The 16,428-nt window shown below is 44.4% G+C and overlaps 1 protein-coding gene across 2 annotated transcripts in view; it reads left to right on the top strand.

The window, feature by feature from the left end:
• Positions 1-4,781: 4,781 nt before the first annotated feature.
• The window catches only part of Acpp (acid phosphatase, prostate), a 49,134-nt gene continuing 37,487 nt past the window's right edge, over positions 4,782-16,428 (top strand). For both annotated transcript variants that reach the window (XM_021172578.2, XM_021172579.2), the window contains exons 1-2: positions 4,782-4,962; positions 15,384-15,479. In XM_021172578.2, coding sequence (XP_021028237.1) covers positions 4,846-4,962; positions 15,384-15,479 — 213 coding nt within the window. In that variant the 5' untranslated portion in view covers positions 4,782-4,845. The remainder of the gene's footprint in view (positions 4,963-15,383; positions 15,480-16,428) is intronic.

Genomic DNA, 16,428 nt, shown 5'->3' with positions numbered 1-16,428 from the left:
CTAAGTGTCCAGTCATATCATTGTGAAGACTATGAGCGCCCAGACAGGTTAGGCAGCATTCCTACCTGGTGAACAGCTATAAACCCCTGCCCCATCTCATTTGCCCATCAGCAGAACATTCAGAGCTCTTATGGCCCTTCATCTACCTAGGACCATCACTGTTTTTTCCTATAAATTTTTATTCATTGCCACAGATTTGTGTTTCAACACCCAAATGCACCCCCCCCCATATTCTGGGTTAATTCTTCCCAGTTCTTTTATATATGTGTTTGTGTGTTTGTTCACTTGATTTTCATGTATGCCACAGCTTGTTGTGTGGAGGCCAGAGTACAACTTCTTCCATCCATCTTGTGGGTTCCGGGAACCACACTCAAGTCATCAGGCTTGGCAGCAAGCTCCTTTCCTCACTGAGCCATCTTCTCAGCCCATCCTCTTTAGATCTTAAGAAGTCATTTCACCTCCTTGCACCCCTAACCTATCTGAGGCCAGCCTTGTCAAAAGAGCCACCTTCACCTTACCTTGGCCATCCTCCCTCTCAGGACCAGGCTAGAAACCTGGCTAGTTCAGAGGTAAACACAACCTTTTCTCCCTTCCCTATTCAGGACCACTCAAAGGTCATCAGAACACCCAGCAGGGCAGCTTAACTTTCATTAATATGGCATTGCAGTCCAGGCCTCCCTCTGTCCAGACCTGATGGTTTTTCTTCCCCTCTTTTCTTGTTGATTGTGAGAGCACTCCTTAATGAGCTTCCTGTATGCAAATTTATATCTGAGCGTAGGCTTTCCAAAAAGTCCTAACTTGTTCCAGTGATGGGACTTTTTAGTGCCACACTGACCAGAGGTTGGCATTCAATCTATGAAGAAATAAACAGTAGTGTAGAACAGGTGATTCAGACTGTATTACATTTTAATCATGGGAAACCACTGCTAGCCTTGGCTCCTAGAAAAGCATCTAATTTTTTACGAGCCTCACTTATAAGGCAAAAATCATAGCTCTCAACTCGAAACGGGTAAGAGATTCTAAAGTCAAGTATGAGGGGCCCTGGCCTGGGATAGTTTTAGATCGCCCCAAATTCCAGGTTCCAACATGGTAACAGTTTCATGAAGCTTCATAGAGACAGAGTGAAGGAAGCTGTGCATCAAGACACTTTGCAGACACACTGGTGGGAAGAAGACGTAGGCGTCAGAGTGCAGCCGGGAAGCCTCCACTTCAGGCGTCAGATGCTATCTGATGACACTCTTAGCACTTTAGTGGATGTGAGGGTCCATTCATACAGTCCAAAGAACTTACCTGACAGTCAAAGAATGTTACCTTACATTCAGAGGTAGGCACTAAACAATTGCTAAAGGGGCTAACGTTAGTCCAAGACAATCCTGCTTTGGATCTGTAACATTCCAACTTCTACACATCAGGGAAGTTCTAGTCAGTCCATCATCCTTTGAAGTCACAGCTGCTTTCTGGAAATTTCTCTCTCATATTACTATACCTCATTATCCCTGATTCCCCCCCAACATCTCCACAGAAGGGTCTAAAACTGTGTTTGGATTTTGTTTTGTTTTTTGTTTTGTTTTGTTTTTTGTTTTGTTTTTTTTTTCTTACTTGATGTTCTTTCAGACTCAAGTTCACGGTATTTAGGATTTGTAAGACTCGACATGGACAATCATTTTAAATTTTTAAAATTTTTCAAATTGTGTATTTCTGTACATGTAGAGGCTTGTGTGTGAAGGAGAAGACACCTTGAAGGCCAGTCATGTGTTGTGGGATCCCCCGAAGATGGGAATTGAACTTGGGTCTTTTGTAAAAGCAGTACATGTACCTTACCACCGATCCATCTCTCTAGCCCAGTGATTGTTTTACCTATTTTAAAATTTGTTCATTTATTAGTTGTGTGTGTGTGTCTGTCTGTCTGTCTGTCTGTGCCATATATGTGGGAGTACCTGTGGAGACCAGATGAGGGCATCAGATCCTCTGGAGCTGGAGTTACAAGTAAGCGATTATGGACCATGGATACTGCGAATGGACCTGATGTTCTCTGAAAGAACAGCAAATAAACACTCAGCATTGAGCCATGGCTCCAGCCCTGTACACGTGTACGTGTAATTTTTAACTGGTTTTCTCCTTATAGCTTGATAGTAAAAGTCTAAGATTAATAAAGACTATGATAGAAGTCAAATATAAGCCGTCTATTTAAGTCAACAGAAATTGTATTAGAGAGGTTTCGGTTTGAGCAGCCTTTTCCCTGGTTCTGTCTTTAAGAAAGCCTTGGTCTTGATGTTAGGAATAAGTTCAGAGTCACAAAGAAAGAAACAGTCACTCCAATTAAAGTGTCTGGACCAGGTAACAATGTACTTGTGATGAGAGGGTGCGCCACAGGCTAAAGCATGAGGGAAAGCACACGGGACCTGGTGTCCCTTTGGCTTTTGATGACTGTCTTTTCCTCATTGGTTTGGGCGGGGGGCTAAATTTGGGGGTGAGGCAAGGTCTTTGGGTAAACAAAAGTCTTAACTGTTGGGGTGGAGGGATTAAAACATTTACATAAAGGTTTTACAAGGTGAGGAAGAGAGACACATTTGTATCCCTTGTGGTAAATGGAAGTTTTGCAGTTTTACACACACACACAGACTAATATTTCATGTTTCTTAAAATGTTATTGTTTGGGGAGGGCTAGAAAACCCCAAAAGAGATATCCGAGACACTAAGGATTAGAAATGTTTACCCAGTTTATGAAGCAGACAGTTCACTGAACCTCGGCTTTTATCAGTAAGGGCAAAAGTCATTAACTACCATAGTTCCAAGCATGGCCCAAGTGTGGAACAAGGAAGGACACAGAAAGAAAGGAGGCTGAGACCTGAGAGCTTAGGATGTTCGGCAGAACTGGGGATCCAGAACTGGTCAGGAGTTCCGAGCTCACCAAGGCTGCCTGTGTGAACTGTAGCTGGTGAAAACTTTATGTTACCACGTGAACACTGCAGGGATTGATACAATATGGCAAGTCTGCCCTGGTCTGGTTGTTCTAGTTGCTTTAGTTCTTGTGATGAGTTATCTGACAGGAAGCCACCCAAGAGACAAATGCTTGGTATGGACTTAAGTAGTAAGGAGTTACAGCCTATCATTGTGGCAGGACTACACATTAAGACTCTTTGCATCTTGACAGAACAGGAAGCCGAGAGTGAGCCAGGAGTTGTGCCCAGCTACAAACCCTCAAGGCTTGTCCCAAGTGACCTAGTTCTTACAGCAAAGCTTCACTTCCCCCCCCCCCCCGGGTTTCACAATGTTCAAAAACAGCGACGCGACACAAGCTGGGTAGCACATGTCTAAACTCATGAGGTTATAGAGGGCACTGCAAACCACAATGCTGGACAGTCTCTGTCTTCACCCCCTTTGCCGTGCACCCTTCTTCTCAGCCTCCCACTGGGTGAAGATCATAATGGAACTATTTGATGGAGAATACAACCGGCAAAGAAAAGATCAAATGACCCTCTAAATGCATAATCCTACCACACATACACAAATTTTTACTTCCCCATACCAGAAGAACCACAGCTTTTCCATACACCGCCTTCCAGGGCTTCCTATGACCACACCGCGATACAACCGGGGCCGTCCAGGTAAATTTGATGAAAATGCTGAGGGTGTTGTGGGTAAACCATTGTTCTCTCTCTGTCCTTGGGGCGGAAACGTCACAGCGGGTCGCTCCGCCCACATCACCTGCAGATCCTCACTGTGCCTCTCCAGCCGATGGATGTTGTTTCCTGTAGCGAGGAGACTGCCAGAATGAGGAAGAAAAAAAAAAAAAAAAAAAAAAAAACCAGAAAGCCAAGTTTCTTCAGTGCATACCATCTTTCATAGAGTCCCAGTGAGGTCATGGCTAGAGAGTCAAGGGCGTGTCTTCCTCAGAAGGAAAGGGTCATCACCGAAGTTCATGACTGTCAACACAGCAAAGCAGTGTGGGCTTCTTTGGCTTTGCTTGTTTTCTGCTTTCATTTGTTAATGTTTGTTATTAGCATGTTGGTTACACATCTTAATGGGTCTTACTGCGCCTTTTTCATACTTGGACATAATGCATCTCTATCAAATTCACTTCCGTACCTATCTTACCCTCCCACTCGAGTTAATCCTGATTGTCATATTGACAGATATGTTGTTGCTATTTGGTTTTGATTTGTGACCCAAGGAGTTCAGTCACAGGAGCTGGGAGTTGGGAGTTGGGGCGGGGGACTCTGTGAGCTTTTTGTGATTGCTTGTGTGTATTCTTTCTACAGGGCCTCCAAACCCAGCTTTGCTTTGCTGCAAATGATCCCAGATGCCTTCAGGCACGAAGAGAAATCTTCTGTGTATCCTTGACCTCACTCTCCTGCCACTTTAAAACACCTTTATTGGCTCCATGAGAGTTTAAGACCAGACACCGCGTTTGGCAGGAGAACGAGCTTCCTCCTGTCGGTACATGCCCACTACTGAGGCTTCCTCACACACTGAGCTGAATCCTAAACCTTCCAGAGGCAGGGAGAATTTCTTCCCAAAGGCTATGCATCACCATCACCACGGCTATGGAAAAGATAAAGATGTGCCCCGAAAGCAAAAGAGAAGGCTGGGCAGGAGCCCCAGGACTTGAGTTACGCCTGCTCTGGCTCCTAATTGAAGTGGAGGAGGCTGCTCTGAAGAAACTCACAGATGACCTGGCATTATTTGCATGCTAAGCCCTGCCCCACCCTCCTTGCAATCCTAATAGGGAAGCATGTGGCTCCGCCTTCCTGTCAATCTCTTGATTAAATAGGCACTTCCCTCCCGAAGGCTTCTGAAGTGCAGCACCTCCTAAGGCTGCCCCAAGCAGCTCTCTCCCCGACCATGCGCGCTGTTCCTCTGCCCCTGAGCCCGACAGCAAGCCTCAGCCTTGGCTTCTGGCTCCTGCTTTCTCTCTGCCTGGCCCCAGGCCAAGCCAAGGAGTTGAAGTTTGTGACATTGGTAAGTACACCTTTTCTCATTGTTTTTCCTGTTCCGAGAAACCAAGTGTTGCCTTTCATGTTTCCTCTCTGCTGTCTGCCTGAGGGCAGGCACTGTTCAGTCTCAGAAAGCAAAGCGAGGAATCACACGAGTTTGTTTAAAGGACAACAGCCTCACATGCTGTCGATGGTACCGTTCCTTTACAGCTGCCCTTAGGTCCGATGCCTTCGGACTGACAGGTTACTTCAGGAGAACAGGCAGTGGTAGAGCACAGTTCAGATGTTCAAGAGCTAGCCTGGCCTCTTTCCATTCAGTGATCATTAGTTCCCAAACCAAAGACCAGTCAGTTTCAGCAGTCAAGGCTCTCGTGTTTACCATGACTCTGGAACATATGTCTGTAGTTACATGTTTGATAGCACAAAAGACAAACTGAACACAGAGTTTCAGAGTGACTATCAGATAAAAGATTTAGTTGATCATTAAAACCATGATTTTCCATGCATATGGTAACTGAGACAGGCCATGAAAAGAAGAAGAGATCTGTGTCTTGCCTGTTGTCAAGGAAAAAATTATATACAGTCGGGTGTTAAAGAAAAACATATGGGAAAGGGCTGGAGAGATGGCTCTGTGGTTAAGAGCACTGACTGCTCTTCCAGAGGTCCTGAGTTCAAATCCCAGCAACCACATGGTAGCTCACAACCATCTGTAATGAGATCTGATGCCCTCTTCTAGTGTATCTGAAGACAGGTACCGTGTACTTATATACATAAAATCAATAAATCTTTTTTAAAAATATGGGAAGTGCATTTTCAAAGTCAGGAGGATTCCCCTCCTCTTCCTCTCTGCAAGAGAACTCCGAGAAACGATTTTCATGACTTAGAGAAGGATGCCTCTTAGTTCTTAGTTCGCACTTAGACATGATGTTCCTTTCCTGCCAAGATGAGGTACTCAGGAGAGTCTTTTCTTTCTACAGAAAAAAATCTTTAATTTTACATAAATTATGATTCTTAGTACAGTAGATCTTTACCAGTGAGTCAGGAACCACATCAAAGAAAGACAAAGACCCATCAAGCCACTTGCCAGCTGTGTGGCTTTTGTGTCGATAAAGCAACATGACACCCCGTACCTTCTGCAGGAACACCCATGCGAGTTATTCTTTCCCTTCCACACATGGCATCCTTGCCAACAAGCTCCTTAGAAGAGGACAGGGACTGTGGCATTGTGGCTGTGTTCTGTTGGTCCTGCCATACTGGGCTCGGAAACAGCTGGCTTCAAGGCAACCTTCTTTGAGGCACTAGAGTGGCCCTCTGAGTCCCAGCCATAGCCCAGGTAACTTGCCTTGGCTGCCAAAGGTTGTGGGTCTTCTTTCCCTCCTGTCTGCCTCTCCGGTCTCCGTTAAAATATGGTCAGTGACCAGCTGGTAAATTCTTCCTTAAAGAGGAACCAAGCTACGATGGTAGCTGTCTTACAACTCAGAAGTTAATCAACACTGTATAAAGCAAACGTTATGTTTTCTACCGTGCCTTCTAGGAATGTTAAACAATGGGCAATTTAATACATCTTCCTTGGCCTTAACAAAACAACTTCTCTCTGATGATATCAGCCAGAAGGTCTCGTTTTCTTCTTTTGATTGATTGTAGAGACTATTGTATATAAATAGTTACCTTGAACATTCAGAGAAATCCTCAGAAGATTTCTCTGAATTAGAAGACTTTTTGTTTGTTTGTTTGTTTGCTTGCTTGCTTGCTTGCTTGTTTTTTTCAAGACAGGGTTTCTCTATGTAGCCCTGGCTGTCCTGGAACTCACTCTGTAGACCAGGCTGGCCTCAAACTCAGAAATCTGCCTGTCTCTGCCTCCCAAGTGCTGGGATTAAAGGCATGTGCCACCACTGCCCAGCTTCCTCAGAAGATTAATAAAAGAACAAATTTTAAAATGTCTAGTCTGGGGCCAGGTGTGGTGGCACACCCCTTTAATCCCAGCACTCGGGAGGCAGAGGCAGGTGGATTTCTGAGTTTGAGGCCAGCCTAGTCTACAGAGTGAGTTCCAGGACAGCCAGGACTACACAGAGGAACCCTGTCTCAAAAAAACAAAAAACAAAAATGTCTAGTCTGGCATGGTGATGCATGCCTTTAATCCCAGGCCAGCCTGGTCTACATAGTGAGTTCTAGGTAATACATACCCAAAAATCTAGTGACCCCCATTACTCAGGAGGTGGAGGCAGCGGGATCAGAATTTCTTCATAGCTAGTGCCAGACCAGTCAGCCTGGTCTACATGAGATGCTGTCTCAAAAAAAAAAAAAAAAAAGAAACAAAAACAAAAACAAACAAATAAACAACCCCACCAAACTTGATCCTACTTTCAAGATGGAGGCATAAGTAAAAGTAGCTAGGCAATTTAATGATGTTCACACAGGTAGAAAAACAGTCTTGAACCCACACTGCCCTGACCAGGTTTTTGTTGAGTGCGTATACCCTAGAACCTGGAGCTAGTCTGAGATAACTACACGGTTTGTAGCACTACCTTGACTCAGACACTATAAATCATTTCCTTGTTTTCCTCCATAATCCAAGAAAAATAAATCTCTTAATTCTGAAAGGCTGTTTTTGGCAGAAAGGAAGGAAGGCTGCCCCTGGTTCTTGGTCTTGCCTGTGAACAGTCAGTCACCCATGATTATCTTAACGGTTATTTTATTTTGGTTGGTTGGTTGTTTTCTATAGTGCTGGGGGGCTGAACCCAAGGTCTCATGCATGAATCCAAAGCCTTGTACTTGCCAGGGAAGCAGCCAAAAAACAAACACCCTCAGCCCAGCACTACATCAGACACACACATACCACAGAGCATGTGGAGAAGTCAGAGGCCAACTCCTGGGAGTTGCTCTCTCCTCCCAACACTGAGTTCCAGGGACTGAAGTCAAGAAATCAGATTTGCACAGTTTACCTATTGAGCCATTTATCATTCAAAGACCCTACATGATCTTTTGTGGGTTGTTTTGATTGATTGATCAATTGGTTGGTTGGTTGGTTGATTTTTGGTTTTGTTTGTTTATTTGTTGGGGGTTTTTTTGAGATAGGGTTTCTCTGTGTAGCCTTGGCTGTCCTGGAACTCACTCTGTAGACCAGGATGGCTTGGAACACAGAAATCCACCTGCCTCTACCTCCCAAGTGCTGGGATTTAAGGCATGAGCCACCACCACCCTACTTTGCCACATGATCTTACAAAAATTAGACCTTCCCCCCCCCAAAGTATTTCCCATGAAATTGCGTTTTGACCTCTTATTAATAGTTGTATGGGGGAAAATGAGCTCTATTATAGGTTTAAAAAGGGTCTCCTTTCAGTGTTTAATGAAGTGCATCCTGAACAAAGACTATAGATTCCAAGGGAGGAATCCACCTGTAAACTGCTTCCTGGGATGACAAAGGCATCCACCTCCCCAAACTGTCTGTAGAATTGGTATTTGTAACCTTGTAGAGAGAAGATAATAAGGCTGTGAGTCTCCGTGTATGCATCAGCCAGCTTTGGTAATTATCACTCTAGGTCAGTCTTCCTCCCCCTCCCCAGCCTACCCTGTCCCACCCCCTCCCTGGATACCTACTCACTTCCTGCACATGTTCACTTGCCTTACTTTTTACAAGGATGTCGTGTGTCTTATTTCCCTATCAGAAAGGGAGAATGCTGTTGTAAAGCCTCCTTCCCTTCAACAAGAGAAAAACAAATCGGGTGATCTCAGACAGACAAAAATTCTGTGTTGTTCCTCTGGGCCTTTATAAAGAAAGGAATAATGACTCTCAATACAGAGCTTCCTTTTATTCTTCATGGATGGCCTTATTTCTGCAGGGTTTTACCTGAGTCGTAGTATATTTTTGGCTCAAAGAGCCTCCAGGACTGTGTAGCCTCCCAATCAAGGTTGGACCTGGGCGTGAGGCTAGCCATCGCATATCTCCAGGACCAACCCATCTTCTTTACTCAGTCTTCTCAAGGGTTAGCAACCAACCCCATAGTTAGTTTTCTAATGAATAGACGTCAAAAGTGATACCTAGAAAAGCACAGAATTTTTATTAACTCAGTTCCATTCTTGTTGACCAGATCTGGGAGCAGATCCAGGCCACTTAAGGAAAACAACTGAGTTTCAAGTTCCCCGAACTTAAAGTTGGGGATCACAACCAGAATGGGAAAGCAGCGGTAATGTTTTAACTCAAACAGAATCCAGTGGGTTGGCTGTGAAAATTTCAGGAAGTAGTGAATAGCTAGTGACCCTCGTGATTTCTAATTTGGGCCACTGGAGAGATGAGGATGCCACAGAGGTAGCATGTATAGAGAGCGTCAGAAAGTAGTAATTGATATGGTTCTGGGCAGCATCCTACTTATCACCGTAGCAAGTAGTGCAGACCCAAGAATCAGACCATTGGTTGAGCAATGGCAGCTGAACCAGGGGCTAGCCGTGCGGCTCTACTGAGCCACTTAACCAGTCTGTGATTCATCACTGAAAATGGGGCCAATAACGCCTCGTGGAGTTGTCATGCTGCTCAAGGACATGCATGGAAGGCCCTTAAGTCCCTCTGCTGAGGGTACAGATCGTTGTGACAAGCACCAATCTCCACACTCTAATCATTCACGGGACCAGTCCACTGCAGTGCCAGGCTTCGTTTTATTTGTTCTAGTTGCTCATTTTATTCTCAAAAAGGCCAAGTAACTATCGTCATATCTTTTAAGCTCCATCGTTGGCCCAATATAAGCCAGAGAAGCATGCGATTCAGACTCACAAAACCTATTTTACTCAGTAGACGGACCCGTTCGGCTCCTTCCTGGCTTCCAGTTGGAAGACACCTTTGACTGGCCTTCATCTCCAGTGTTCGTGTTGAGGTTATGCCTTTGGCCACAGGCATGGACTTTCCAAGACTTGTTCCCCTTTTTTTTTTCTTTTTAACTTCAATTGAAGTAGAATGTCAAGTGTAAGTAACAGGTTGTAGGCATCTGCCAGGTGACAGGCACTCTTTCTACACCGAATTTTCCCAATCACCCAAAGGCATATATATATAATATGATTTCAGTGTCACAGGAGAATCAAGAGTTTTTGTTGTTGATTCTTCGTACTGTTTTATTTCTTTAAGACTTAGACCTTGTCTTTCACAGCCTAGGATCCAATAAATCCTATTCTTGAAAATCATCTAGAACTAATGGCTTGGCTTAGGAAGAGAGCCACTACATAAAATGCCCCACTGGAAAAGAAAAAGCAGGTTCCTTTGCTCACCACCTTTTTTTCTTTCTCCCTCGTGTGTGACTCCCTAGTCATGAGCGTACAGGAGCAGCAGGTGTCTCTGGCGACCAACAGGTTCCGCAGAGATATCTGCTAGAAGTTGGTGGTCCTGAGAGCTGCTATTGGCCAGGCAGGAGGTCATCCATCTAAGCTTGTGAGCTCAGGAAATTGTCTCTACCTGTTTGTCCACACACTTTGAGAATTTCCAGGGCACTGAACTCATTAGAGAGACTGTATTTGGCTCAAAACATTTTAGGTTGCCTTTCCAGACATGTCAAGATTGCAAAGTGGCTTGAATGCAGAGGCAAAAGCATGATGGCTCTTAGTTAAATGGAAGACAGGGGAGATGATTATATATTAATAGAGATGTTTCTTGAAAGAGAAGGCTGTTTTCCAAAGCTCAATAGGTAATGCCCTGGATGCTGCAAACTACTTTCAGCAAGAAAGGAAACATATGGGACAGTTATTGTGTGACTACATGAGTAACGTAATAATACATTCTGATGGCTGGATGTATCTTGTGTGCTCAGTTCTCACACACACTACATGTGTAATTCTTATGTTGCTCTAGCCTGCTAGAAAATGATTTTGTGGTTAGCTGGAAAGAGAAATTGAGACATACTGACCTTGGAGTTTAGTTGTTTTCTCAGTGTCACTTGGGCAGTGGTTGGCAAAGCTGATGTTTGAAACTTGCCTTGGGTAAACAAAATGAGTATCAGACATTGCTGTTTACAGCTTGCACGCGATGTAGCACACAGTTTACACCACTTCCCTTTCCTGCTGCCTTCTTGTTCTTCCTGGGCCCTGGACAAAGAGCTTGCTAGGCCTCTTACGTGGTCCTCATGGCCAGTGCAGGATGTAACTGGATACTGACTCTTTTCACTGCCCCTCTTTCCTCTCACAACATGTCTATGGGGATCACTGTTTCCACTCAAACTACCTTCCATTCCAATTATCTGCTAATGCATTTATTTCTTAGTTATTTAAAAGAAGAAAATGGGACTAGGGAGGTGGCTCAGTATTAAAATGCTTGTTTATGAGTGTGAGCAACTGGAGTTTGGATCCAAGGCCATCCCAAAGTTTTCCTCTTGTCTTGAGTTCTAAACCTGACAGGGCAACGTGGTGGTTGGTTAGACTCCAGCATATTCCAAACGAAAACTCACTATTCTGAAATCAAAGGCAGAAATTGGGCTGAAAGAAGGGAGAGTTGAGGGCAGGGGAAGAAGGAAGAAAGCAGGATTGTGCGGCATTGCTTGTCAATACATGACGATCAAAAGCTCTCGTGAAACCGGAGGGCTGGAGGTGTTATCACCAGCCTAGAGGATGGGGACCCAGCCCAGGGTCCATTGCTCATCCAGACCAGGCTTCTGTATGTTGTTGTAATGTAGACAGTGGCCATTTCCATAGGGATTCTACATCCAAGGACTTCCTACAAAGAGGCAGTGTTAATCCGGGCTCACCTAGGGACACCCTGGAAATGTTCCAGAGTGTTTCCTGAGAGACTTAACTGAGGAGAGAAGACACCCTCTGAATACCAGCAGGCCCATCCTACGGCCCACTGCCCCAGACTGGATAAAACGAAGAGTTTTAAAGGAAAAAGAAAAAAGAAAAATCTGACCGAGTGCTAGCATTCCTCCACCCCACCTTTACTTCTTGACCACGTATGCAACGTGACCTTCTGCTTGTACTTCCTACTTCCACGCTCCCACTGCGATAGATTGAAATCAAACCAAGAACTGAAGTTAAACCTCCCTTCTTTCCTCAAGTGTTCCTGCCAAGGATTTTGTCACAGCAAGGAGAAACTAGTATAGAAGAAGAGACGTGTCATTTTTTTTTTTAAAGTTCTAATGAATACAAGCAGAAAATACTAGAGATGGAAACAAAACAGTAAGAGAAAGTAGGGACTGTGTAGGGGTTGCTTAGTATGAAAGGGCCCTTGCGTTTCCCTGGACAAGCCTGGATGCAGAGAAAGGGAGTGGGTGTCAGGAGAAGCAGGCGCTGGGCATTCAAAGCACTGGGACTGGGAGGGCTCCCATGGCTAAGCACATTTAGCAAGAATGTGGGCTGAGGACATTGGGGTGAAAGAAAGACCTGGTCAGGTAAGGTTTGTGGCGGGGAAGAGCAGTGAAACATGATATAATTCCTAAGAGTGAAGTTGTAAGTTAAGCCCTGACTATATACAGACTGACTGTTGGAGCTGGCAGGGCCCGCAGGGACTCTTTATAAAAAAATCTCAAGAAGAGCATTAACAATCCTGGGAGAGGAACAAGAGGAAGTGATAGAGAGTGTGGCTACAATATACTCTACACACACACACACACACACACACACACATACACACACACACACGACTGTCAAAACTCTTAAAATCCTTTAAAAAGTTAGACAGGATGGGGATTGAGTATTCTCTAATCCCAGCACAAGTGAGGTTAGGGCAGGAGGACAAGAATTCAAGGCCACTAGGCAACATGGGAAATAGAATGAGACCCTAACTAAAAGAAAGTTCTTGTAATTGAATAGGGGGGGTGGCGCAGGGGCCCAGCAGTAATAGAGGACCAACCATCCTAGGAATCAGTAGATCTGAACAGCTCATCAAATGTCTCTGAGCCTGTTTGCTGACTTGGTCTACGCAGAAATAATGCCAAGCTTCACGTCAGGGAGTTGTAAGAATTACAAGAGATAATAGGAAATCCAGAAATGGTCTCTCGTACCTGCAGTCCCAGTGTTTGGGAAGGCTGAAGCAGGAGGATCACTGCAAGTTCAAACCAGCCTGGGTTACCTAGTTAGATCCGGGTATAGAGAGGAAGACTCTATCAAAAACAAACTTTCAAACATGGTGGGGTGTGTATTTGAGGGGTTCTCATGGTCTCAGCGCTCTTCCTGTTCCTGTCTTCACTAGTTCTGTGGAAATTTTTGACTTCTAATAACACGTTTTTTTGGTTTTCTAAAGGTTTTGATAAGTAGAATTACTTGCCTGGGGTCAGAAGCAACAATGTAGTGGAGTTGAGAGACTGCCCCCTCTGTAGACTCTAGAATGCCTAGACATAGTCCAAGTGAATTGAGAAGCTCTGAGCTCAAAGAATGCCATCTGCACACACAGGCATGGGCACATGGATCCAAGGGACAGGACATCCAAACGCATGCCTGTAGACACACACACACACACCAAGAAAGATACTGTTGTGAAAGACACATGGCCAATGCCTGGTTAGTTGTACTGCTTGCAGGCTTGGACTCATGGCTTATTAAAATAAGCTGGGAAGTATATATAACAAGAACTGTGGCTAAGTTGCAGAACTGGTTGAGGGGATGAAACATGAGAAGCACTTAGCAGCTTCTCAAGCCAAAGCAAGTGTGGAAGACGTGGAGGAAGGATTGTTGTTATTGGACGCAGTAAGAAGGGCTGTGCCCTGGCAGGCAGGGCTGTTCATTGTTTTGGTGGAATACCCATTATCAGACTTCTCTTTGGCTAGCTCAGTGGTGAGATGTTTGGCCTTTCCAATTGCCGTACAAGGAAGTACTATGGGCAGCAAGAGGCCAGTGCTCTCGGCAGCTCCCTACCTGGAGAATTATCTACCCCTGAAAATGTCCAGTGCTGAGATTGAAAAACAAAGGTGAGGCTACAAATCTTCGAACCCCATGTCACCATTTCAGTTCTTCGGACCTAAGAAGGTTCATCGAACACTGAGTGGAGTCCCAACAGTTCTAAGATGGGCCTGGTTGTAGACACAGAGTCAACACTGGCTAACCTTGGTGGTTCTTGCTCATGACCAAGTCACTCCTACAGACTGGCACCAGCAGCTGTTCTTCCTGCCAGAAAGGGGACCTTTCAAGCTGTATTTCCCTACCTGCCCCAAGGGCTTCTTAGCACCCTGTGCCCTGTTCCCCTCTATGTTCTGTAGGCTGTCATGTGAGCTTTTAATGTCCCACTGGTTTGGAGTAGAAAAGACTCACTTTACTGAGAAACCAGAGATATAGCATAGGATTCAGAAACCTGCCCTGCTATCCTGGAATTCCTTCATAGAGGTAATAAAGTTTGAGGTTGTTCCTTCCTTGAGTCTCCTGAACTGTTCTGAAACACAGCCCCCATGCTTGTGTACAAGGGTCTCCCAGTAGGTAATCCAAGTGACAGGCAAAGGTGACCTCAGATCAGACAAAGGGTTAGGAGAACATCCTCTGTGTTATTAAATATTTTCTGCATGTCAGACTTCATCTTTTCCTTCTTGGGAGCTTTTCTTGCCTTGTGTTTTGACTATAAAATTGCATGGAGTTTGTCCTGGCACGCTGCTCTAAAGGTGTTTTAGAATAGAAGTACCAAGGTTTCCGAAGTTCAAGGATAACAAAGTGAAGAATAACAAAGTGTCTATGCAGATCTAAAATCATATTGTTAAAGTGGTGAGACCTGTATTTCCTAATCTCCCTAATCTGTAATTCATCTGCCCCAAACCTCCGAAGCCTAATCTCTGAGCCAAAGTGTCCACAATCCAGTGGGTCACTTCAAAACTATTATACATAAAATTTAAAGAGCATTGTTGCTATTGCCATAATTAAGAGAAAATACTGATTTTTTTAAAATCCTTTTTCTTTATTTTATGTATGTGAGTACACTGTCACTCTCTTCAGACACACCAGAAGAGGGCATTGGATCCCATTACAGATGGTTGTGAGCCACCATGTGGTTGCTGGGAATTGAACTCAGGACCTCCTGAAGAGCAGTCAGTGCTCTTAACCACTGAGCCATCTCTCCAGCCACAGAGAAAAATATTTCTATTCAGTCTGTCTGCACCAAGTGATCTTGTATGCTCATGGGCCAGTCTATTGTCTTAGATACATGACTCCAAATATATATGTGTACGTACACATATATGTATATATGTATATTTGCTTCCCAGTGGTCAGTTAGCTTGATGCCATAGTTTTATTATCTCAAGCTCAATGTTATTAGTTCTTCACTTGAGTTTTATTTGAACAGAATTTTAGAAGACTGGTACCCTTGGTCATAAACCCAACTAACAAAACCAAGATCACTGGAGAGGAAGCACTTTATCATTAGAAATTTTCTAAAGCTTCCCAGATGATTCCAGTGGACAGACAAGGTGGTGGCCGTGGTTTAAGAAACTCTGTTATGACGAGTAGAAACAAAACACACGAGTGACATTTGTAATGTTGCTGCACATCTTTTCTTAGGTGTTTCGGCATGGAGATCGAGGTCCCATCGAGACCTTTCCTACCGACCCCATTACGGAATCCTCGTGGCCACAAGGATTTGGCCAACTCACACAGGTTAGTTTGATCTATCTTGTTGTTACTTTGCATTTTTTGAAGTCGGGTTCATATTGCACAAGCTGACCTTGAACTCCCTATGTAACCAAAAGTGACCTTGAAACCCCCTCATCCTCCTTCCTCCACCTCCCAAGAACAAGAATTTCAGGTGTGAACCAAAGCTCTGCTTAAATTTTTGAGTGAAGGGAAAATAAGTACAGGATTTTTCACTTTGATGTATTTATCCTGCTGACTATATTTTCAGTGTGAGGGGTTTCCATGGAGATTGTCTAGAGATGTGTCTAAAACATCGACAATATTTTATTTAATTGGCATAGGTCGTGGTCTGGACATTAGGATGTTTGGAACATTGGAACATCTTTACCTGATTGTCTCCTTTTACTGCTCAGCCAAAGCCAAGAGTCATGGCCCTAGCCATGGTTTTGTAGAGATTAAAACTCAGAGGAGCCAAGGAAAGCCAGTATCTACCAGAGCCCTCCCCACCATAGCCTATCCATCTTTCTCTCTAATGAGAGAACATCATGAAGATCCACATAGTATTTTCCTAGTACAAGGCTCCTGTTTCCTTGCTATGCTTTTCCAGTGAGACCAAAAGATTTTTTGAGGATCAAGAGGTTTGGATTCAACCCTAGAAATCTCTTAAGTAGCAATCAGATTTCAAAAGTGGGTTGTAAGTTAGAAAATAGTTGGACCCAAATGCCACAGACCCTCTGGGTCTCTATGTCTGCGTGGAACGGGTCTCTAGCCGCAGGTGGGCAAAGCGTCGGATGAGATGACAGACAGATGCACACAGTAGAGGTTGTGTAGAATCTGAATGTATTTGTCAGGTCGCGCATCGAACTTTTTATAGTACAGAGAATACAAGGGTTTGGGAGTCACAGCAGGCAAGGTACATTGAAGTTACCAGGTACAAAACAAAGGAATGGGGGCTGGCGAGATGGCTCAGTGG

Source organism: Mus caroli, chromosome 9 (genome assembly GCF_900094665.2).
Source record: "Mus caroli chromosome 9, CAROLI_EIJ_v1.1, whole genome shotgun sequence".
Lineage (NCBI taxonomy): Eukaryota > Metazoa > Chordata > Mammalia > Rodentia > Muridae > Mus > Mus caroli.
The sequence above is the reverse complement of the archived record's forward strand: the minus strand, read 5'-3'. Positions and strand labels throughout refer to the sequence as shown.